Consider the following 24,941-nt stretch of genomic DNA (forward strand, 5'->3'; position numbering starts at 1 on the left):
AAAGCAAGCTTCCAGAACTGATGGAATGTTGCTTTACAACATGGCTTCTAGTGTCTGTCAATTGTGTATTCTGATAATGGTCCTTCCCTCCTCTCTCCACATCCAAAACCTCCTAAAGCCCAGTGATTCTCAACCTCCCCCACTTTAAGAAGCGTGGACTTCAACTCCCAGAATTCCTCATCTAGAGCCCACCCCGTTCTAGCCGCCCCGAGGATTAGGTTTGCTTGCAGGAGAGCAAAAGAGGCGGGGAACGAATTCTCGACGCGTGACGTCATCGCCATGACAACCTGCCAACTGTAGCGCAACTGCCTTGCCCGCCGGCTGCAATTTGAGCAAAGACCCCCGCGACGCGTGGAGGGCAGGAAGAGACCAAGCCAAATAAATAAATAAAATAAAAATAAAAAAATAAAAATTGCATTTTGTTTTATTTTTAAATCAGAGCTCGTTGCATGCTGCAAGATCATCGATGGAAGCGTCTTTCGTGGAAGAAGTGGCTGCATCTTTAGTGAGAGAGTTCCTGAGCAAAAAGGTGAGGTGGGGGCGGGAAAGGATGGGGGGGGAGGAAAAGCCTCGGGACACCCCTCCCTCGCGTGCCCAACGTGGAGAACAGCCGGATTCCTCCGGGGACTACATTTCCCACAATGCATTGGTGGAGGGGGGGGACAAGGCGGAGAAAGACTTTCCTCATTTCCATAGGCAAACGGTGGACCGTTTGTGTTTGTAATTAATTTTTAGTAAAGAATTTTTTTCCAGAACAAAATCAATACAAATTTAAAGAAAAAAAGAAAGCAAAGAAGTAAAAGAAAAGGGACGAGAGATAGATAGATAAATAAATAAACAAAAATGAACAGGGAGGGCTTTGAATCTTCTTTACACCTTTATTGCCATTTTTTACTGTGAGTACACTGGCACGCACTAAAAATGAAATACTGTTTCCTCTACAGCAGTGATAAGTCATTATTTTTCTCCCTAAGGCCTTCTTTCCTTCTTTTGTCCTTTCTAAGCATCATTTCCATAAATCAGAACTTCATTTTTTTCTGTTTCTGTTTCAACAAAAAGTCCATAAAGAGGTTCCAGTTATTAACAAGTAGAATAACCAGTGTTTTTCAGCCTCAGCAAGGTCACAAATGGAGATGTAGGGACTCCAGTTCCCAGAATTCTCAGTAATGACCCTCCAAGAGAATTCTGGGAATTGGACTGTGCGTCTTAAAGCATGGGGGGGGATTCTGGGAGTTGAAGTTCACCCAACTTAAAGCATGCCAGCTAGTGCACTCTGGGAGTTGAGGTCCACACATCTTAAAGCATGCAGGCTGGGGAATTCTGGGAATGGAAGTCCACACATTTTAAACCTCTTAGGACAGGGGTCTTCAAATGTGGCCCTTTTATGACTTGTGTACTTCCAACTCCCAGAATTCCTCAGCCAGGCACGCTAGCTGAGGAATTCTGGGAGTTGAAGTCCACAAGTCATGAGGGCCAGTTTTGAAGGCCCCTTGTCTTAAGAGTTATAAAGGTTGAGAAACACGGTGGCAACAGCTTTTCCGAATTATTATTTCTGATTTCTAAGTTAAGCAGTGGCATGAAGACTGAGGTTTCTTTCCGATACTGATTATAGCATTGTCTCTTTCCTGTGTAGGGCTTGAAAAAGACCGGGATTGTGATGGATGAAGAATTTCCCCGTACTGCATTTAGCATCAACAACAGAAACGAGCTACGAAATGTTTTGCATCTCCAGTCTTTATACAAACAAAACAAGGTAAACCAGGACAGCATTTTTGCACAAGGTGTCTACAACACTTTGGGAGTTGTAAGCAAGCCTCTTAGTGGGACAAACCGTTTGCAAGGCTTGAGGTAGAGTCACAGAATTAGGCAGTTGGAAGGGGCCACAAAGCCCATCTATTCTAATCTCATGCAATGTGCAAAAAGAACTAATTACACCACCCACAAGTTATAGTTCTAAATTTTTGTTCTTTAAAAACTCCTAAAAAGGAGAGTTAATGATCTCGGGGACTAAGGAGAATTTTTATTACACTGAGAACAATTAATCAGGGGGTGCTTTAATAGTGGATGTCCCACCATTGGAAGTTGTTAAGAAAAGACTGTCTGAAGTGGGCTAGGGCAGGGCTAGGCAACCTTGGCTCTTTTGTGACTCGTGGACTTCAACTCCCAGAATTCCTGAGCCAGCCATACTGAGGGGAAAGGGAGAGGTTTCATGCTGAGTTATGCTGGCTCAGGAATTCTGGGAGTTGAAGTCCACGAGTCACAAAAGAGCCGAGGTTGCCTATCCCTGGTATAGGGGGTGGTGGTCTCCTGTTTGAGATCCCTTCCAACTTTATTATTCTGTAGCTGGACCTAGGCCCTGAATGTCCATTGACAAGCAAGACAATTGTTAAATGAGTTGACCCAATTTTAGTTTTCTGCTAAAGTTGTTAAGGGAATTACACGTAGTCCTCAATGTACGATGACAAAATTGAGCCCAACATTTCTGTTGCTAAGTGAGATATCTGTTAAGTGAGCTTTGCCCCATTTTTATGACTTTTCTTGCCACAGTTGTTAATGAATCCCTGCAGTTTTTAAGTTGTTAAGTGAATCTGGCTTCCTCATTGATTTGGCTTGTCATAAGGTCACAAAAAGGGATCACATGACCCTGGGATTCTGCAACTGTCATAAATAGGAACCAGTTGCCAAGCTTCTGAATTTTGACCAATTGACCCATCAGGATGCTGCAATGGTTGTTAAGTGTGGGAAACATTGAGAAGTCACTTTTTTCTGTGCTGTTTTAACTTTGAGCGGTCACTAAAGGAAGTGTTGTAAATCAAGGACTACCTGTACGGCAGTTGTTAAGTGAATCATGCGGTTGTTAAGCGAACCCAGCTTTCCTGAAGCTGGCTGGGAAGGCCACAAATGGTGACGCTGTAACTATCATAAAGATATGCCAGTTGCCTAGTGACCAACTTCTGATCATTCGACCAATGGGGTTACTGCGACATTTTTATTATTTATTTATTTATTTATTTATTTTATTACATTTATATACCGCCCTTTCCCGAAGGACTCAGGGCGGTTTACAGGGTGATTAAAAAACCAAGATACAAAAGTTAAAAACAAATTTAAAAAAATTATATTTGTCCCTGCATAAATAAAACCCCAGTTAAAATTAAGATTAATTCTCAGCCTGGGCCAGAGAGCTCGAAGAGCCAGGTCTTCAGGTCCCGGCGGAATGAACGGAGGTCGGGGGCAGTCCTCAGCTCCACTGGCAGCTGGTTCCAAAGGGCAGGCTAACAGTAAAATTGAGTCAGGCTAATTCTAATGGGACGCGGTGGCTCAGTGGGTTAGGACGCTGAGCTTGTTGATCAGAAGGTTGGCAGTTTGGCGGGTCAAATCCCAAGTGCCGCGTAGCAGAGTGAGCGCCTGTTACTCGTCCCAGCTTCTGCCAACCTAGCAGTCCGAAAGCACGTAAAAATGCAAGTAGAAAAATAGGGACCACTACGGTGGGAAGGTAACAGCGTTCCGTGAGCCTTTGGCGTCTAGTCATGCCGGCCACATGACCACGGAGACGTCCTCGGACAAGCGCTGGCTCTTCAGCTTTGAAACGGAGACGAGCACCGGCCCCTAGAGTCGGAAACGACTAGCACGCATGTGCGGGGGAACCTTTACCTTTACCTTTACCTAATTCTAATGGCCCATTTATCTTACTTTTTCTGCTGCAGGCAAAAGAGACTCCTTTAAAAACCATTCTGGAGATCATGGCGAGCTATTTTCTGGAGTTCCAGATTAACCAAAGCTTCCTGGGAAATTCCTCATTTCTGGAAAACAAAGTTTCTCACTCAAGAAGTACAGAGAGTTTTCCTCCTAAGAATTTTCTCTCTAGAGAAGCCACTCGAGGGCAAACAGCAGCCGAAAAAATTAAAAAAGGGACTCCCAGGTATATATAAGTTTTAGCATTTGATCTTAAATCTTTAGATGGCAGTCATTAACGCAAACTTGGCCCTTTTATGATTTGCGGACTTCAACTCCCAGAATTCCTCAGCCAGGCATGCTGGCTGAGGAATTCTGGGAGTTGAAGTCCGCAAATCATAAAAGGACCAAGTATGAAGACCCTTGCATTAACTGATTGCTGCAGACAGGAAGTCCTTGACTTACGACTGTAAACTAGACCAGAATTATGGTGATAATGGTCGTTAAGTAGTGGTCGTTAAGTAGTCATTATATGATTGTGATCATTATAGTAGTGTCCAATTTGAGTGTCCATATGAGTGTCCAATTTTATGACATTTTTGATGGCAGTCATTAAGCAAACACTGCTGTCGTAAAACAAATCCACTGTCTGCAATGGCTGTTTTTTTGCTAGAAACTGGAAGTACAGATGGTCCTCTACAACCACAATTAAATCAAAAATTTCTGTTGCAAAGTGAGACAGTTGTTAAGTGAGTTTTGCCCCATTTTACAACCTTTTTTGCCACAGTTGAATCACTGCAAGTGTTACGTTGTTAAGTTAGCAACACGGTTGTTAAGTTTCCCCATTGACTTTGCTTGTCAGAAAGTCGCAAAAGGGGATCAAGTGATCTCGGGACTCTGCGATCATCATAAATATGAGTCACTTGCCAAGCGTGTAAATTTTGATCATGTGACCGCAGAGATGCTACAACGGATGTGTGAAAAATTGCTTGCAAGTCCATTTTTTCAGTGCCATTGTAACTTGGAATGGTCATTAAACAATTATAAATTCAAGGACCAGTGAAGGCCAGTTTTTGGCAAAAATGGTCATGAATTGCTGTCATGTAATGTGACTGTGGGAAACAGCTGTAAATGCAGACCAGATGTTGGGTGTCCAAAATGTGATCATGTGACTGTGGGGGAGGGGAGCTGGTCATCAGAACTTTGAATCAATATGATTTCTTGGGGTCCATTGTAACTTAAGAGTACAGATAGTCCTTAACTTATGACCACAATTGAGCCCTGAATTTATGTTGCTAAGTGAGAAATTTGTGAAGTGAGTTTTGCCCCATTTTACGACTTTTCTTGTCACATTTTTTTAGTCACATGCTTGTTAAGTGAATCTGGCTTCCCCCATTGACTTTGCTTCTCAGAAGGTCGCAAAAGGGAGTCACATGACCCTGGGACACGGCAACCGTCGTAAATACGAGCCAGTTGCCAAGCGTCTGAATGTAAATCATGTGATCATGGGGATGCTGTAACGGTCGTAAGTGTGGAAAGTGGTCACTTTTTTTAGTGCCATTGTAACTTTGAACGGTCGCTAAATGAACTATTGTATGTCGAGGACTTCCTCTATTTGCTATACAAATGGTTGTAAGTTGAGAACTACTTGTATTGGTGTTAAAATTCACCATTTACCATTTTCTCTCTTTATGCTTTATGATAAAACGGTTGCTTGACCCTGAAAAAGCTGCAGGCCCTTGAACTGAGGAAAAAGATTGGACGGCCATTTTTACAGGATGATATAAAGATTTCTTGCACTGGGCAGGGGTTGGACTAAATGACCTCCGAGGTCCCTTCCAATCTAGGTGGCTATGAATTAACTATTAATTACACACCAAACGTATTTCTCCCAAAATACCGCTGTCAAATGACTAAGAGATAAACATATCTGTGGTGTCCTCTCGTAAAGGGCCCGAAGATACAGCTTTCAAACTTCAAAAAGTCTGTGGTTTGAGGCAGTTATTCACAGATAGGAACAGGACTGACCGGGATAGAGAAAATTAATCCGAACTAGACGATGCAGAAATTATTTGCTTCATCTTCGTCAGCTATAAAAAAAATATATCTTCCTGTATCCAGACAGTTCAACCGACGGCAGGTAGTCCTTGACATATGACCACAATTGAACCCAAAATTTATATTGCTAAGTGAGAAATTTATTAAGTGAGTTTTGCCCCATTTTAGAAACTTTCTTGCCAGTTGGTTCAGTGGATCTCTGCTACTGTTAATTTAGCCACACGGTTGTTAACTGAATCCGCCTTTTCCCGTTGACTTTGCTTGTCAGGTCGGAAAAGGGGATCACTTGAACCCGGGACACCGCGACCGTCCTAAATATGAACCAGTTGTCAAGCATATGAATTTTAGTCACCTGAACGTGGGGGATGCTGCAATGATCATAAGTGTAAAAAATGGCCATAAGACACTTTTTTTCAGTGCCATTGTAACTTCGAACCGTCACTAAATGATGTACTGTAAGTCAAGGATTACCTGTATTCAGGCAATTAGTAAATAACATGTCTTATTTACTAATTAATCAAAATACAGCCTTACCCAAAAAGTCACTTTTCTGTGAGAAGAGTGTTATATAAAAATGATTGATAAATAAATGATAGAGAATAGGTGACAGATAATAGATATAACAGATGATAAAGATAGAAAATAGATAACAGGTAGATAATAGATAACAGACGATAAGATGATAATTGAGATAGATAGACGGACAGAAAGATAGATGTGTGTGAATACACCTGGAGTTCTGCAATTGGTAAATCAATCAGCATGGTTGATTTAAAGAAACAAAACTTTAATAACGGTCAGTCTTTATTAGCTAAAAGTTCAAGGCATGTTTCCAGAGCTTTTTGCCTTTTAACTAAATGTGTTAATTAGAAAATGCGCTGCTCAACCCTTTCTGTATTCCCACAAGGTTAATAACATACATTAAACGACATTCCTGAAACTTACAGTTTGGGGTTGCCAAATATTAGAAGATGAATTCTGTAGTCATAGTAAATGAACGTGAGGTGTGATATAACGTGCTTTCTGTGGTGTACTTTTCAAATGCTGATTGTTCTGAACTACTCCATTCCTTGTGGATTAAGTCTGAACAATGAGTAGATGGTCATGTAAACACTCAGAACCAAGTTCTATAGCCCGGTCCTTAGTCTAAATCAGCGTTTCACCCAGAATTTTCCAGCCAGCATGCCAGATCTTCAGCTCCCAGAATTCCCCAAAGAATATGATTGGCTGGAGGATTCTGGGAATTGAAGTCCACACATCTGAAATTTGCTGTTGTTGAGAAACACTAGTATAAGTCCTATAATAGATTGTAGAACTGTAAGTCTGGAAGGGACACGTGAGGTCTTCTGGTCCAACCTTCCCTCCCCACTATGTATAACAGTGGTCTCCAACCTTTCCACAGTGGGGGGAAGGGAAGAGGGGATGGTTCCATGCAGATGGCAGGCGAGCACATGCTTAAGCACAGCTCTGTTTGACAAGTGGCAGGTGTGTGTGCTCACCGTTAGTGCAAATGGAGCTACATGTGCTCGCCCACTGCTTCCACAGCCCGGTAGTGGGGCTGGGGCCCAGCTGTATAGAGATCCTCACGGTGTTCCAAGCAAACGGCTCTCTAGTCTCTTACTGAAAGCCTTCTGTGATGGGGCACCCTTAATTTCAGGAGGCAGCTGGATTCAAAGTCCCCTCAGCCACAGAGGCTCTGAGATGGGGGTGTTTCTGCCCAGTCTTACCTTACAGGGTTGTTGTTGGGATAACAGGGCCATTTTCTGAATGCTACCTTGGGAACAGAGAAAAGACAAATGATGCATTTAGGTCACAGGAGCCTTCAAACCTGGTCCTTTTATGACTTGTGGACTTCAACTCCCAGAATTCCTCAACCCGGCATGTCGGCTGAGGAATTCTGGGAGTTGAAGTCCACAAGTCATAAAAGGACCAGGTTTGAAGGCCCCTGATTTAAGAACTCCAGATTCTAATTTGCCTGACTCGGCTTATGAATGGAAGGCTGCCTTGCATGGTTATTAAGGGCTGGGGGCTTCTGTCTCAAGGCCACGGTGCAAATGCATGGGGTTTTTTTCCCCCTGCCTCTGCAAGCAATGGGTCTTTCCCTTTGCAGAAGCGACCTCGCTGTTGCAGATTTAAAAACGAACAATATTTAGATGGAAAGAAAAGCCCTTTTCGAGTTACAGCCACCCACGGCCGCTTGCAAAAAGGCGGAACCGCTTCACAAATACAGACAGCCCCGACCCTTTCTGACGCAGCCTCACTCACTCCCCCTCCCCACCCCCTCCTGCCGCAACAGAGATGCGGCTCAGAATGGAGCGTCCATCTTCAGGAGCTTCGTATTTATAGTCTCAGACAGAGCATGCGCATTCCCCTCCAGATTCTGGGTGCCACCCCGGAAGAACGCGGGGGTAAGTACAATAAACTAGCTGGGAAAGGCGGCCTCCTGCCCCGTCCCTCTTCAGTGCAGCCAATGGGAAGCATTGTACATGGGATGCTCTGGTTTGTTTCTCTATGGTGAGAGCTTCGGGAAGGAGGGAGGGAAGAGATTGTTCTCTGCGCAAACGCAGATGATGATTTCTTGGGCTCCTTACTGCCACCTTTAGGCCTTGTGTAGCATAGCAGTCCCGCTCTAGTGAGTTCCTTTTCCACTTGATGTTTAAAAGCAGGCAGAGAAGCTACAGGTGAAGTTTGCTTTGCCTGAAAAGACTATAGAGGAGGTTCTCCCTATTGAACTTCTGCTTGGCAGGCAGAACGTAGGCAACCAGGACTCGGAGAGACATTTCTGACAAATAGTTGAGCTGTTCTTTTAATAAAACAGTTGGAGATCAATTAACACATCATTTGTAGGCAGTCTCAATTTATGACCACAGTGGAGCCCAAAATTTCTTTGCTAAGCGAGACAGTTGCTAGGTGAGAATTGCCCCACTTTATGGCCTTTCTTGCCACAGTTGTTAAGCGAATCCCTGCAACTGTTAAAAAGTATGTACCGCTTCATAGCGGTTTACAGCCCTCTCTAAGCGGTTTACAGACTCAGTCTATTGCCCCCCAACAATCTGGGTCCTCATTTTACCGATCTCAGAACGATGAAAACCTGAATCTATCTTCAGTCAATGAGGATCGAATTCCTGGCATTGGGCAGAGTTAGCCTGCAGTACTGCATTCTAACCACTGCACCAGCACGGCTTAAGTGAATCTGGCTTCCCCCATTGACTTTGCTTGTCAGAAGGTCGCAAAAGGGGATCACATGACCCTGGCCGTCACAAATAGGAGCCAGTTGCCAGGTATCACAATGTAAGAATTACCTGTACACCAGGGGTCAGCAACTATGGCAACTTTGCAACTTGTAGATTTCAACTCCCAGAATTCCTGAGCCAACATGGAGACTTAATACTTCTACTTTATTGTAATTTTAGATATCATATGTCATATAATTTAGTGCTTACATTATAATTTAAAATATATCCTGTATTTGACATGTTAGGTGCTAGTTAGGCTATTTTACAAGTGTATTTTAATTATGTCTTAAATTTTCTTGGTTTATTATCTGTACCGGTCTTTGGCCACCACAAACTGAACTGAATTGACTGCCTTAGCTATGCTGAATGATGTTCATCATTAGCACACAGTGCAATTTCAAATCATTTCTTACCTAAAGATTCATTTCTTGAATCTTTTCAGCCTTCAGCTTTTACTGAGATGCGTGGCTGGCCAGGCGCGTGATTATTTTTATTTCACTGATCCTTCCAACTGTCGGGTTGTTTTTTTAGCTATGAGACCAACGAGGGAATAAGCTGCCTGTCCAGAAGGCATTGTCCCAAGCCAAGTGAGAAGGGCAAGGCAAGAGCCACGGTAGATGGTCAGGCACAGGCCGAAGGAGAGAAGAAACTCTGTGATCCTCTGGATGTGTCACAGATTCCCGGACAATCGTCTACGGAGACCAGAATGGCATTGAGGGAGAAACTGCGAGGCCAGCTTGGTGTTCTTCCACCTCAAGGAAAGATAGCTGCTTCTACGGATGAATCTCAAGAGGTTTTGACTTTACTCTTAAATAATTTTCTCTTCCCTTCTTGTTCCTCCTCCTCCTCCTCTTCTTCCCCTCCTCCTTTTTAAATCTATTTTTTATTTCTAAACTTTACGGGTAGTCCTCAACTTAGAACAGTTTGTTTAGTGACTGTTCAGAGTTACAACGGCAGTGAAAAAGAGTGACTTATCGCCATTGGCCATACTTACAACTCTTTGTGGCATCCCCCTGGTCACATGATCAGAATTCTGACCCCTGGGAACTGACTCGTATTTATGACGGCTGCGGTGTCCCAAAGTCATGTGATCCGCTTTTGCAACCTTCTAATAAGCAAAGTCAGTGAGGAAACCAGGTTCACTTAACAAACATGTTACTAACTTAGTAACTGTAGAGATTCACTTAACAACTGTGGCAAGACAGGTTGTAAAAGGAGGCAAAAGTCATTTAACAACTGTCTTACTTAGCAACAGAAATTTTGGGCTCAGTTGTGGTCGTATGCTGAGGATTGCCTATATTTTCCTGCATTTCCACAACACATGTTGTCTTCCAAAGGACTAAAAAAATCCTTATACTATAGAGACATTTCAATTAACCACATTTCTCCATTGTTGCATAAATACCTAGGAAGTACAGGATAACTCTACACCTTACTGTGCTCTCAGATACCAACTCTCTGACAATATATAGTGTGGTGTGGTTCTGCATAGCAGCCCTAAAATATGTTCCTGTGTCACAAATCACTTTTAATGAGCACCCATGCCTACACCATTATTTTAGAGTGTTTTATATTAGATTTATTGTATTATTTGTATAAGGTACAATAAATCTTATACAAAATTTGATTGCAGGAACTGGGTATACTTAGTCTAATGCAGGGGTAGGCAACCTTGGCTCTTTTATGACTAGTGGACTTCAACTCCCAGAATTCCTGAGCCAACATGGCTCAGCTTACAAACCTCTCCCTTTCCCCTCAGCATGGCTGGCTCAGGAATTCTGGGAGTTGAAGTCCACGAGTCATAAAAGAGCCAGGGTTGCCTACCCATGTGAAAATAAGGACTAGGGGTGACATGATAGCAGTCTTCCAATATCTGAGGGGCTGCCACAAACAAGAGGGGGGGTCAACCTGTCTTCCAGAGCACCAGAAGGCCAGACAACAAGCAACGGCTGGAAACTACTCAAGGAGAGAAGCAACCTAGAACTAAGGAGAAATTTTCTGACAGTGAGGAATTGATCAGTGCAATGACCTGCCTCCAGAGGTTGTGGGTGCTTCACCACTGGAGGTTTTTAAGAAGAGACTGGACAGCCACTTGTCTGCAAAGTTATAGGTTTCCTGCTTGAGCAGTGGGGGTTGGACTAGAAGACCTCCAAGGTCCCTTCCAACTCTATAACTGTTATTGCATTAGGTAGATTTATTGTTGTATTTCTATGGCCACTTTTTTGTTTTTATTCATCCTTGTTAGTTTCAGACTTTTTAGCTTTTTGTCCAATTTAATTTTTGTATTTTTTATATTTTTAATTTTTTTGTACACCGCTTTCCCTAAGCTGGTCTTTGACTACAATAAAGATTGATTTGATCTGAAATAAGACACAAGGAGATGCTAGGTTTTATTTAATTTATTTATTTATTTAATTGGATTTGTATACCGCCCTTTCCCGAAGGACTCAGGGCGGTTTACAGGGAATTAAAACAAGAAATATAAAAATTAAAAACAATTAAAAGATTATAACAGTCCCTGAAAGAGTAAAAACCCCCAATTAAAATTAAAATTAAAATTCTCAGCCCTGCCATAGGCACAAAAACTAGCTGGATAACTTTGGGCCAATTACCAGGAGACCTTGAGTTCTAATCCAGTCTTAGGCATGAAAGTCGGCTGACTGACTTTGGGCCAATCACCACGAAACAGTGAGTTCTAGTCCAGCCTTAGGCATGAAAGCCAGCTGAGTGACTTTGGGCTAATCCCCTGCAGATCATGAATTTTAATCCTGCCCTGAGCCTGAAAGTTGACTGAGTTTTAAACGAAACTCCTTTTTATGTCCTTTCTTTCCACAATCGTTAAATGAATCACCACAATTGTTAAACTAGATCCCACATTGACTTTGCTTGTTAGAAGGTCACAAAAAGTGATCACATAACCCAAGAACACTGCAGCCCTCATAAATATGAGTAGAGTTGCCAAGGGCCCAAATTTTGATCACTTTATCCTGGAGAAATTGCAACGTTTGCAAGAGTGAAAATAAGTCATAAGTCAGTGCCATTTTAACTTTGAATGGTCGCTAAATGAACTGCTGTAAGTCGAGGACTGCCTTTTCAAAAAAATTTTACTAATTTTATATTATTACAGTTGATTAGTGCATCGTATTGTCTGGGTTAATTTGTTTGCTTAATAATGCAGGTTACATCTTTAGTCTCTACCCCTTTTTTTCCAACTATTGATAAAATAAATTCCATGTTTGGAAATATTCTGTATCTTCTTTTTCTTTGATCCTCAATTTAAGTCTGTCCATTTCAGCACAGTCCAATATCTTCTTGATTATCTCTTCATCTGGTGGTGTTTCTTCATTCTTCCAATGCTGAGCAAATACAATCCTCACTGCTGTTAGTATAATGTTAAATATACGTTTTGCTTATCAGATTTTCCTGGTATTATACCTAGTAAAAAAAAGTTCAGGTTTAAAATCTACATGTTTTCCTAATATCTTTTCTAACCAAATGTGTATTTTTTGTTCAAATTTTTTTTGCTTGTAACACAGGTCCACCACAAAATGATAATATGTGCCAGATTTTTGGTTACATTTCCAACATTTACTAGACGTATTTTTTAAACCTTTTTGTTAATCTAGCAGGTGGAAAGTGCCATCTATAAAACATCTTATATAAGTGTTCTTTATAAGAAGTTGCCATTGTTAATTTCTAATTTCTTCCCCAAAGGTCTTTTTTTCTTAAAAGCACGTTTTGAAGAAGCAGTATCCTTATTACACCTCCAATCAATTGCTTGCTCAGACAGTTTTTTTTTCTGTATAAACATAATCCTTTAAGTTGATACCTCCCATGTGACTTCGGTGTTCCCGACAGGATTCCTTAAAAAGAAGGCACCTGAAACGGCTATCTGGAATTTGCAGCCCGTCCGAATTTGGCCAGGAAGCCACCTTTAAAAGTTCTACAAGCCTCCTAGGTCACTCCTTCGAGAAAACCATAATTCCCAGACCGTTGGACGAACTCCTGTCTGCCCGCAGTGAGCATTCCCTTGAAGCTCGTCAGAATAGTTCGCCCAACTCTCCTTCGGGTCGCTGCGCGAAGAAAGATGTTTCAACACCCCGAAATGTGGACAGTTCTGGAGATGACCGCTTGACCAAGCCGGGACTGGACAGGCCAGCTGAAACAAAGAAAATTGTGTCTGGCTATGATGCTTATGAGAAAAGGCACCCCTTGGATGATTTTCGGAAGGAGATGGGAAACTGGAGCGGCGTGAAATCCATGCAGAAAAGCGAGGCTCCGCTTACAGACCTCAGGTCAGCTCTCGGGGGGATTTCTGTTAAATGAAGCATTTTAAAAATGTAGGTTTGCATGTCACACTCGTGGCTGAGGACTCACACACAGCGGTTAGATTTAGATTTTATTTAGATTTTAGATTTTATTAGATTTATATACCGCCCTTTCCCGAAGGACTCAGGGCGGTTTACAGGTCATTTTAAAATCACATCAATATAAAATACAAAGTTAAAAGAGAAAAGATTAAATTATCCCTGAAAATAAAACCCCAGTTAAAATTCTCAGCCTGGGTCAGAGAGCTCAAAGAGCCAAGTCTTCAGGTCCCGGCGGAATGAGCGTAGGTCAGGGGCAGTCCTGAGCTCCATGGGCAGCTGGTTCCAGAGGGCAGGCGCACCCACTGAGAAGGCCCTCCCCCTGGGTGTTATCTGCCGGCAATCTTTTACCGGCGGCACCCTGAGAAGACCCTCCCTCTGCGAGCGCACTGGACGAAGGGAACTTGATGCTGGCAGCAGGTTGGTGAACACTGTGGATATATTTGTGTGCAAAATGATTGAAAGCTTAAAATTGCCCATATTTGCTTACCCCTGCTCCAGAGGCTGCCATTTGTGGAAAGCCACCAGCTTTTCTGCAAACAAGTATGTGTGTGTGTGTGTGTGTGTGTCCCTTACTTATGACCACAATTGAGCCTAAAATTTCCATTGAGTTTGTCCCATTTTACAACCTCCTTTGTCACTGTTGTTAAGTGAATCACGGCAGTAGTTAAGTTAGTAACACGGTTGTTAAGGGAATCTGGCTTCCCCCAGTGACTTTGCTTGTCAGAAGGTCGCAAAAGGGGATCATGTGACCCCGGGACATGGTGACCATCATAAATATGAACCAGTTGCCAAGTGCGTGAATTTTACTCACGTGACCACAGGGATGCCGCAACGGTCATAAGTTGAAAAATGGTCATAGGTCATCTTTTCCGTGCTGTTGTAAGTTAGAATGGTCATTAAATGAATGGTTGTAAGTCAAGATAGTAATTCTAGTGAACCTATTTTTTAAGGAGCAATGAGTACCAAAACAGTGATCACCAAACAGATTTTTCAGATAAGGAATACTAGTAGTCCTTGAGGTACAACAGTTTGTTTACTGGCCATTTGAACTTACAACGGCACTGAAAAAAGTGACTTATGGCCATTTTTCACACTTAACAACGCTTACAGCATCCCCAGGGTCCCATGATCAAAATTCAGAAGCTTGGCAACTGACTCATATTTATGATGGTTGCATGGTCCCAGGAAACTGGATTCACTTAACAACCATGTTACTAATTTAACAACTGCAGGGATTCATATAACGACTGTGGCAAGAAAAGTGGTAAAACAGGGCAAAATTCACTTAACAGCTGTTTCGCTTAGCAAGAAAAATTTTGAGCTCAATTCTGGTCGTAAGTCAGGGTCTACCTGTATTCCAAACATAGGATATTTCAGGGGCGGCCATGTATCAGGAAGGCCACCAGAGGGCAATCTTCTCAAAATAATTTTGGTCCCGCCATTATTCTTTTTTTCTTTCTTTCTTGGTAATCTGTCTGAGTCAGTAGCAACTGAGATTTGTGGCCCAAATCATGTTATCAAAACTGGAGCAAAAATCACCTCTTAAAATTGTAACAAACACTGATAAATCTTTTCCTGTAAAGCACAGTAGATTTGAAGGATGGGGAACTTCTCAGCTTAGAAAACAACAAGAAGAGGATTTGCAAAGTTATAAGGGCCTGGGATTCTGGAAGGAAAAAAAGGAAGGATAATATAGATAGTCCTAAAAAATGCAATGGAATGGAATGGAGGATAGAATAGAATAGAATAGAATATATGGAATGAATGGAATAGAATGGAATAACAGAGTTGGAAGGGACCTTGGAGGTCTTCTAGTCCAACCCCTTGCTCAGGGCAGGCTTAGTGACCATTTAACTTAGCGTAGTGACCATTTGAAGTTAAGCTGGACCTCACCAGAGCTACTTTCAATCTAGGTTCAAAGTTCCAGTGACCCCAGGGTCACACCATTATATTTTGGATGCTTGGTTAAAAAGGTAAAGGTAAAGGTTCCCCCGCACATGCGTGCTAGTCGTTTCCGACTCTAGGGGCCGGTGCTCATCTCCGTTTCAAAGCCGAAGAGCCAGCGCTTGTCCGAGGACGTCTCCGTGGTCATGTGGCCGGCATGACTGGACGCCAAAGGCGCACGGAATGCTGTTACCTTCCCACCGGAGTGGTCCCTATTTTTCTACTTGCATTTTTACGTGCTTTCGAACTGCTAGGTTGGCAGAAGCTGGGACGAGTAACAGGCGCTCACTCTGCTACGCGGCACTCGGGATTCGACCCGCCAAACTGCCGACCTTCTGATCGACAAGCTCAGCGTCCTAACCCACTGAGCCACCGCGTCCCGGATGCTTGGTTACTAGCCCACAAATATCATTGTTTGCAGCGTCCCACCATTTATAACGTTCACTTTGCTTGCCAGAAAGTTTGATCACGTGAGCCCAGGACACTGCAACTGTCATAAATACGAGCCAGTTGCCGCTCCTCTGAATTTTGATCACGTGACCCCAGGGATGCTGCAACGGTCGTAAGTGTGAAAAAGGAGGAGTCACTTTTTTCAAAGCCATTGTAACTTCGAACAGCCGCTAAATGAATGGTTGTGAGTCAAGGATAGCTGCAATTTGCACTGCCAGGCCACCCAAATAAACACTGAAATTAAGATTATGTGCCAAGATGTTGGTTGTGTCCACGAGATTGAAGGCTCGTTAATTTTACACACGCCAAGCCATATTTTCCTTCAGCTGTACTTCCAACCACTTTTTCCTTTTGGTCATTTTGGAGGCTCCCAGAATCCCCTGCCAGTATGGCGGGTGTCAGCTGAATTCTGGGAATTGAAGTCCAGGGAATCAAGGGGCTGCCAGATTTCTTTGTTTCCCTCCATCCCTCCTCCTCCTCCTTCTTCTTTCCTTCCTTCCCTCCTCCCTCCCTCCCTCCCTCCCTCCCTCCCTCCCTCCCTCCCTCCCTCTCTCTCTCTCTCTCTCTCTCTTTCTTTCTTTCTTTCTTTCTTTCTTTCTTTCTTTCTCTCCCGTGCTTCTTCCGTCCCTTCCTCTTCTTCTTCCCTCCCTCCCTCCCTTCCTTGTGTGGCATAAAATACATGGACTGGTGATATATATTGTATTATCATTTCACCTAACACATGAATGTTAAAAAAGACCCATATTCGGATACAAATATCTAGGCCATTTTAACCACTGAAATGAAGCACTGTTCAGGTGCAAAAAAATCAGATACTAGACTGGTATACAGCCGGTCACGATGTGATTTACAGTTTGACACGGCACCCCAGAGTCACACCGAGAGGAGGATGCTAGGCCCCATTTATATAAGAGAGCCCCGGCAGATACTGTATGAGGTGCGAATCCTACCCTTGCTGGCATGGTAATTCAAAGCCTGGCACATAGTGGTGTCACCCCTACTTCACGTAACTAGCCCCCTGGAAAATTATGAGGCCCTCAAGCATGATTCATTTCAGCCAGATCTTTTTATTTATCTTTTTTAAAAAAATTAAAGGTGGTCACAGGCTAAGTTCATTGAATCTGGATCTTTTTTGTTCTTTTTATTTCCATGTAGCAGCTGGCAAGCTTTGTCCCTCTTACAAGACTTCACCCATCTTTGATTTCTGTCATAATGACCACCACTGTTATGCTGTGTATCAGGTTGCCGTCCTCAATACCTTCTTTGAAAGAACTGCTGAGGTGCCCCTGACTAGATACAGGTGGTCCTTGATTTACAACCATTCATTTCACCGCCGCTCAGGTGCACAATAAGCTTAGCAACAGGTGTTCTGGTCCCAACTGAGGCTGTAAGTCAATTCTTACTTGTATATTTGAAATGACAAACAGATGCTTCCCAACCTCAGCAACTTTTAAGATGTGTGGACTAACTGGCGCAGTGGTTAGAAGGCAGTATTGCAGGCTAATTCTATTGACTGCTGACTGCCAGCAGTTCGATCCTCAGTGGCTCAAGGTTGACTCAGCCTTCCATCCTTCTGAGGTCGGTAAAATGAGGACCCTGATTGTTGGGGGGCAATAGGCTGACTCCCTAGCACAGGGCTTTCCAACCTTTTCACCCATTGTACCACTTTTAGGATATGGCAACATCCGAGTACCACCAGTCGCCTAGCAAGGTGTCAAAAACTTGATGACCAAAAAAAAAAAAGAAAAAAGTAATAAAGTACAGGTAGTCCTCGACTTACAACAGTTCGCTTAGTGACTGTTTGAAGTTACAATGGCACTGAAAAAAGTGCCCTCCCAAGCCACAGCTGAGCAAGACACCTGGCTGCCTGCCCAGCGGCGCTCTTCCTCCTGTCCGAGGTTTTCATTGTTCTGAGCATTCCTGCTGAGGATTGGCAGTGGGGGTGGGGTGGGGTGGTGTTTGGTTTTTATCTCCCCCTCCTTCTGCTGGGTGGTTGCAGCAGGTTTTGGTCACTTCACATGACCCTGGGACACTGTGACTGTTATAAATATGAATCAGTTGCCAAGCGTCTGAATGTAAATCACAAGACCTTGGAGATGCTGCAACATTCCAGCTGATCGGCGTTTCTTCTGGGCTCAGAAACGCCAGGATCAGTGCTGAGCTCCAGCTGGATCCTGGCACTGATCCTGGCGCTTCCGCTGAGCCCTGACAGCCCCGAAGAAGCGCTGATCCTGGTGCCTCCGCTGAGGCCTGACAGCCCTGCAGCTCCAGCCGTGTCTTGCTCAGGCTTGTGCGGTGCTGCCACCGGTTCAGCTCATTCCCCTCCCCCCGCTACCACTTTTCTGGGATGGTTGCGTACCACCTGCCAGGTGCCAATGTACCACAGGTGGTACCCGTACCACTGGTTGAAAAGCCCTGCCCTAGCCAGCATGGCTGGCTAGGGGATTCTAGGAGTTGAAGTCCACACCTCTTAATGATGTTGAGGTTGAAGACCGTTGGGCCGGAATGACCCCATTTTCCATCCACATCTTTATCCAGTGCTTCTGCCCCTCGAGCGTCAGAACACCTCCTGTCCACCTTGCCATTAGCTGAAAGTTGGCCCGTGACCCACAACTTATTTTGGAAACCGCCTTTGTGTCTTTGCTGGAGGAGATGGACTATTGTACGCAGAAGCTGTTGAGGAAGTATTGCTTTGTGAATGAAGCGGAGGAGTTCCAGTAAAGGCAGCCCTTTTCTCTGTTGTCTTCAGATCAAAGGAAGGATTGGACAATTACAGGGAGCACAGTTGAATTTGCTTATACAATGTGCCTTATTTTTTCCGGTCCCTTTCTGCGAGGCTGATGGATTGCTTCCTTTTCACAGCAGGGTGGGGTCAGTTGTATACAGTAATTGGAACCCTCTAGTGAAGTGAGTTGCAATGTATGGCTGTGAAAGTTGGACCGTAAGAAAGGCTGAGCGCCAAAGAATGGAGGCCTTTGAACTATGGTGCTGGAGAAGACTCTTGCAAGTCCCTTGGACTGCAAGCTGGTCAAACCGGTCAGTCCTAGAGGAGATCAACCCCGACTGCTCTTTAGAAGGCCAGATCCTGAAGCTAAAACTCAAATCCTTTGGCCACCTAATGAGAAGGAAGGACTCACTGGAGAAGAGCCTAATGCTGGGAAAGGTTGAGGGCAAGAGAAGAATGGGACGACAGAGAATGAGGTGGCTGGATGGAGTCACTGAAGCAGGAGGCGTGAGCTTAAATGGACTCCAGAAGATGGTAGAGGACAGGAAGGCCTGGAGGAACGTTGTCCATAGGGTCACGATGGGTCGGACACGACTTCGGAGCTAACAACAACAAGTGAAGTGAAACCATTAGTCCATTTCCTTGCAGGCAAGAAGGCCTCGGATGAGGAGGAGGAGTTAAAGGAGAACAATAGTTTCCCAAAAGGCAGAGAAAGAATAGCCTCAACTGAAGGGCTCAGAAGAGTGTATTTCACATGTGGGAATGATCTCGGGAGCCTGGGGAAGAGCCACAGCCAGGGAAATGTTTTAGTAAGAGTCAGCCTGGTCCATAGGAGAAATGGGGGCAGGGCAAACGTCAATCAATCAGAATACAGATGGAAGGGACCTTGGAGGTCTTCTAGTCCAACCCCCTGTTCAGGCAGGAGAGCCTATACCATTCCAGACCACTGGCTGTCCAGTCTCCTCTTAAAAACTTCCAGTGTTGGAGCATTCACCGCTTCTGGAGGCAGGTTGTTCCACTGGTTAATTGTTCTAACTGTCAGGAAGTTTCTCCTTAGTTCCAGGTTGCTTCTCTCCTTGATTAGTTTCCATCCGTTGCTTCTTGTCCTGCCTTCAGGCGCTTTGGAGAATAGCTTGACTCCCTCTTCTTTGGGGCAGCCCCTGAGATATTGGAAGGCTGCTGTCATGTCCCCCCTCACCCTTCTCTTCGTTAAACTAGACATACCCAATTCCTGCAACTGTTCTTTGTATTTTGTAGTCTCCAGGCTTTGTACTTGCTCTTCTCTAGACTTTTTCCAAAGTCTTAATATCTAGTTATTTCTTCTTCTTCTTCTTCTTCTTCTTCTTCTTCTTCTTCTTCTTCTTCTCCTCCTCCTCCTCCTCCTCCTCCTCCTCCTCTCATCATCATCATCATCAATCATCATTAATTGTTTTGTTGCTTTGTTATTATTATTATTACTACTATTACTATTACAGCTTGGAAGGGATCCTCTAGTCTAGTAGTTTCTTTGCAGGGCAGAATCATACTTTCAGACTTCAAAGGTCTTCTAATGCTGGTTAATCTAGAAGGAGCGTAGAAAGTAGAATCATAGGCCTGGAAGGGACTTCAGAGATCATTTAGTCCAACCCTCTGCTCAAGCAAGAGATTTTATACCATTCTGGTCTAATGGCTCTCCAACCTTTTCTTGAAAGCCTCCAGCACTCAGAGTTTGGCAGTACAGTCACAGTTCACACTGGATTTGGCCTTTTTTTGTCCATTTGCTGCGTCTTTCCCAAGGACAAATGTTATTGTCTGATGGATTAATGGTCTCATCGCAGGATGAAAACTGGGCCATATTAAGCTCTATTTTGCAATCGACGGATGGGGATTTTGTCAGTGCCGATGGTGTTCAAGGGGTGCTCCAGATATATTTATTTCTGTTTTGCAGGTCTGTCTGCATTTTCATCTTCTTGTACACCATTCTTATTTTTAATCACGCCCATATGTGATTATGAGCCTTGGTGGAGCAGTGGGCTAATGCCTCCTTAAGTAACACCAGCTGCCTGCAATTAGTGCAGGTTCGCATCCCACCAGGCTCAAGGTTGACTCGGCCTTCCATCCTTCTGAGGTAGGTAAAATGAGGACCCAGATTGTTGGGGGCAATAAGCTGACTTTGTAATAATGCCGCTTGGTGTGTGTGTGAAAGCCCTAATAAGCAGGCATATACATAGAATGAAGGCTACTGCTAAGTTTGTAAAGCCGCCCTGAGTCTTCGGAGAAGGGCAGGATATAAATGGAATTAAAATAAAAAAATAAATAAAATATCCCAACTCGTACATCGCACTTTATATACGTTTCCCTTTCATCCACACCAGTTTGAGCCGGGGGGGCTGGACTAGAAGACCTCCAAGGTCCCTTCCAGTTCTTTTCTGTTTGTGATTCTGATTCACACTGTCCAGCCACAATCTTCTCCATTAGTCCATTTCCTTGCAGGCAAGAAGGCCTCGGATGAGGAGGAGGAGTTAAAGGAGAACAATAGTTTCCCAAAAGGCAGAGAAAGAATAGCCTCAACTGAAGGGCTCAGAAGAGTGTATTTCACATGTGGGAATGATCTCGGGAGCCTGGGGAAGAGCCACAGCCAGGGAAATGTTTTAGTAAGAGTCAGCCTGGTCCATAGGAGAAATGGGGGCAGGGCAAACGGGGCCCGACCGGGGGTGTCGCCGCTGGATCGCGCTCATCCCCGCCGCAAGTCTGGGAATGGAGGGAGGCCGGTAGTGAAGAAACAAAAACAGAACTCTTGGAAATGAACAGGTGGCTAAGAAAGAGACATCGTCAGGGAAAGTCTGAATTTCTAATTATGGCCTACATTGCCAGGGTTAGAAATGGGTGGCATCTCACACCAAAACTACTTTTTTTTTCCTGAGTCTCAGTCTTTTGACTCATCGTGACAGGGCTTTTCCACAAGAATGTTGGCATGTTCCTTCTGCCTTGAGTCACCCACAATACCAGCGAATCAGTCTCCATGTTGGGTCGTACATGGGTTATTTCAATGAGTCATCTTTTCTTGAATCTATTCCTGGCCATCAGCAAAGAGGGTTGAGGATTTCTCTAACCTTGATGGGATCTTAGAAATGGTACAGCTTGATTTAGACGTTTTCCTCCCTCCCTCCCTCTTTCAGTGCCATTGTAACTTTGAACGGTGATTAAATAAACTGTTCTAAATTGAGGATTGCCTGTAATTCTCATTCCGCGATATGCTTTGGACTGGCGGGAAAGGAGCCCAAAATTCGAGGTTCATAGGGCCAGCATGCAGAACAAGGCCCTGGGTTCTCCTGCATAATGAAATAACGTGTTGTCTAGGCCAGGGGTAGGCAACCTTGGCTCTTTTATGACTGGTGGACTTCAACTCCCAGAATTCCTGAGCCAGCATGGCTCAGCTTGGAAACCTCTCCATTTCTCCTCAGCATGGGTGGCTCAGGAATTCTGGGAATTGAAGTCCACAAGTCATAAAGCGGCCTAGGCCTACGCTGGAGGTAGGCAACCTTGGCTCTTTTATGACTGGTGAACTTCAACTCCCAGAATTCCTGAGCCGGGATGGCTCAGCTTGGAAACCTCTCCCTTTCCCCTCAGCATGGCTGGCTCAGGAATTCTGGGAGTTGAAGTCGAGGTTGCCTATCCTTGGTCTAGTATTGCACTTTGAGGAAATATAAAAGGTTTTGTGCTGCGTGAGTTAGCCCATTCCAACAACTCTCTGATTTAACTAACCTGCTCTGACTGAGCAAACTGCTTGTATGGGCATCTCAAACCAATAAGAAGATTAGTCTGGTTGCCATGACCCAGCTTTCAGACAGGATGTATGAGGAGCAGGGAAGATAACTTTGACTCAGCAAGTGCTAAAGTAAATGAGATTTGTTGCTAAGGTAATGAGAGCTGAATTCCACCAGAGACAGATAATATTTGGAAGTGGCTCAGACCTGTCTAAGCATAACAATAATAAACAAGGACGCAATTTTTTTGCACAAAGGTTAAAATACGAATTGCAAATAGGCAGCTGGGATTGATTTGGCAAGTTTTGCAAAGTTTCCTGTTTTTTCAGGCAGCAAAATGGTTGGACCATTTTTAGTCCCGTTTGTGGGAGATTTCCTGTCCTCTGCATCAGGGGGCCCCAATCCCCTGAGCAGGTGCACCTGGGTGAGTGGGTGCACAGGCCCACTGAGCAAATGGAGCTGTGCACACTTGCCGGCTACTTCCACGGAACCATCCCCTCTATCACCCCTCCAGGCTGCAGAGCAGAAATCTTTGACAGGTGGCTATAACATTTTAAGATCCCCAATCCCAGTAGCCTTGTTCAAAAGAGGCTTTCTGGGAATAACTACTACATTAATCCCCTGTGCTAAGGTCCACGTGGTAAACTTTCATCGTATGGTGGGTATAAAGTTCTGAGAATTAAGTTTTCTAGCTCTGCCTTCAAAAATGAAAGCCCCAGTGTCTCTGGTGAGCAATTTGCTCATGAAATATTTTGATTCTCCATTCACTCTTGGTTAAATCCACTTAAATCTAGCCACGTCTCGGAAAAGATTTGACCGTGTGCTTTTTCCACCTTATTTCATTTCAGAAGATCTCCCACATCTGCATCCAGAAAAGATTATTTGCCCAGAGACATTTTGGAATTAGGTCAGTTCTGTTTGGTGAAATATTTGCTGCACTGTTTCTCTTCCATGGTAAATTTAAGATGGTGGACTTCAACTCCCATAATGCCACACCCAGCAAGGGGCATTCCATCTCTAAAGGAAGGAAGGAGGGAAGGAAGGAAAAGGAGAAAGGAAATGGAGAAGATAGGGAGAAGGAGAAGAAGGAGGAGGAGGAGGAGGAGGAAAGGGAGGAAGGAAGGAGGAGAAAGAAGATAAGTAGGAAATGGAGAAGATAGGGAAGAGAAGAAGAAGAAGAAGAAGAAGAAGAAGAAGAAGAAGAAGAAGAAGAAGAAGAAGAAGAAGAAGAAGAAGAGGAGGAGGAGGAGGAGGAGGAGGAGGAGGAGGAGGAGGAGGAGGAGGAGGAGGAGGAGGAGGAGGAGGAGTAAACTTGGAGAGGAGAGGGGAAACCTGTTCTGCTGACCTGGCGAATTCTGGGAGTTGAAGTCCACCCATCTTAAAGTTGTCAAGGTTGAGAAGCACCAATATATTGTGTTACGTTTTTTTGTCCTGAACTTGATATTAGAAAATTCCAATAAAAGTTTCTGTATTAGGTATCTTCAAACTGTGACCATTCATTTAATAACTATGCGAAGTTCCTTTAGAACAGATATGTCAAACACAAGGCCCGGGGGCCGGATCCGGCCCGTGAAGTGGCTTCATGTGGCCCGGGAAGCCATCCTGGAAACAGTGAGGGAACGGCCCCCACTGCCTTGGCCCTGGCCCAGAGACCCTCCTTCCACCAGAGACCCTCAGATCTGTCCCACTCCTGCCCAGGCCCCCATAGGCACCCTTGATGCGAACGATGTAGAGCTGGCCATGCTCACCCAGTAGGCCATACACACTGTAGCCACGCCCACCCAGTAGGCCACGCCCACCCTGGCCATACCCACCCGGCCCCCTGAGGGCAACCGCAATGCTGATGTGGCCCTCAATGAAATTGAGTTTGACACCCCTGCTTTAGAAGCACACTTGCATATTTACATCCTGTGCCTTTTGAACCCTATTGCATTCTTGTTCTCAACCTAGTCCATTGGGTGAATGACATCACCATGACATATAAGGAATAGTTTAAGGCTATCGGTGTTGCCCGAACTCTGCTGGTGATATATTAACTGTGGTTAAGGATGGCATAACCTGTTTCATCAGTGGGTTTCATCTCAAGGAGATAAAAAAAACCAAGTTTTAGTTTAAAAAAATAACAAAACGCTATTTTAACCTTGAATATTAAAGCGCAAACACTTGAATATTGAAGGACTTTGAAGTATAGAGTGGTTTGAAAATAGAAAATTCAAATAAAATTTTGTGCTCTAATAGGCCATAAGTTGCTGCTAGATTACTACAGTGACTGTTCCTAGATGTTGACCTCTTATTTTCCCCTATTAGTTGATGTTGAGGATGAAGAAAGCTGGGAGAATGTTGGGAAGGATCCTGAACCTTTGGCTCTACATATGTGTCAATTGACAACCAAGCCCATTGATTTCATTCTTGCAAAGGTGAGCTGTGCATTAAGTTTGGCAAAGATCAGGACTGAGTCTGAATGGGGGTGGGGGAATAGGAGATTTCTGGAAGTTTGGCCCTCAGATCCATCGACCATCAACAGGCACATAGAGATAAACAATATTTGCACACCTTTCAAAAGAAAGAATTAAAAAGAAGGAAACAAAAAGACCAAAATAATGCCATCTCCAGCAGCTAACAACCAGATAAGTAGGGATTAACACCAGAAAAACAATCAAGCAGAAAGCAATACCCTAATGATCAATATCAAGAAGAAAACCTCTCCCTCATCAACACTGCCAGAGCAAGCTATTGT

At 44.0% G+C, this 24,941-nt stretch overlaps 1 protein-coding gene across 1 annotated transcript in view; it reads left to right on the top strand.

Annotated features, from left to right (window-relative positions):
* Positions 1-316: 316 nt before the first annotated feature.
* Positions 317-24,941, top strand: part of MINDY4 (MINDY lysine 48 deubiquitinase 4) — a gene marked incomplete at its 3' end in the record, with an annotated part of 30,121 nt that continues 5,496 nt past the window's right edge. The window contains exons 1-7 of the mRNA XM_081346287.1: positions 317-529; positions 1,634-1,753; positions 3,708-3,922; positions 9,501-9,762; positions 12,828-13,264; positions 23,053-23,111; positions 24,512-24,621. Of these exons, the coding sequence (XP_081202413.1) occupies positions 467-529; positions 1,634-1,753; positions 3,708-3,922; positions 9,501-9,762; positions 12,828-13,264; positions 23,053-23,111; positions 24,512-24,621 (1,266 nt within the window). The 5' untranslated portion in view covers positions 317-466. The remainder of the gene's footprint in view (positions 530-1,633; positions 1,754-3,707; positions 3,923-9,500; positions 9,763-12,827; positions 13,265-23,052; positions 23,112-24,511; positions 24,622-24,941) is intronic.

Source organism: Vipera berus (assembly GCF_964194415.1).
Source record: "Vipera berus genome assembly, chromosome: Z".
In the NCBI taxonomy this organism is placed as follows: Eukaryota; Metazoa; Chordata; class Lepidosauria; order Squamata; family Viperidae; genus Vipera; species Vipera berus.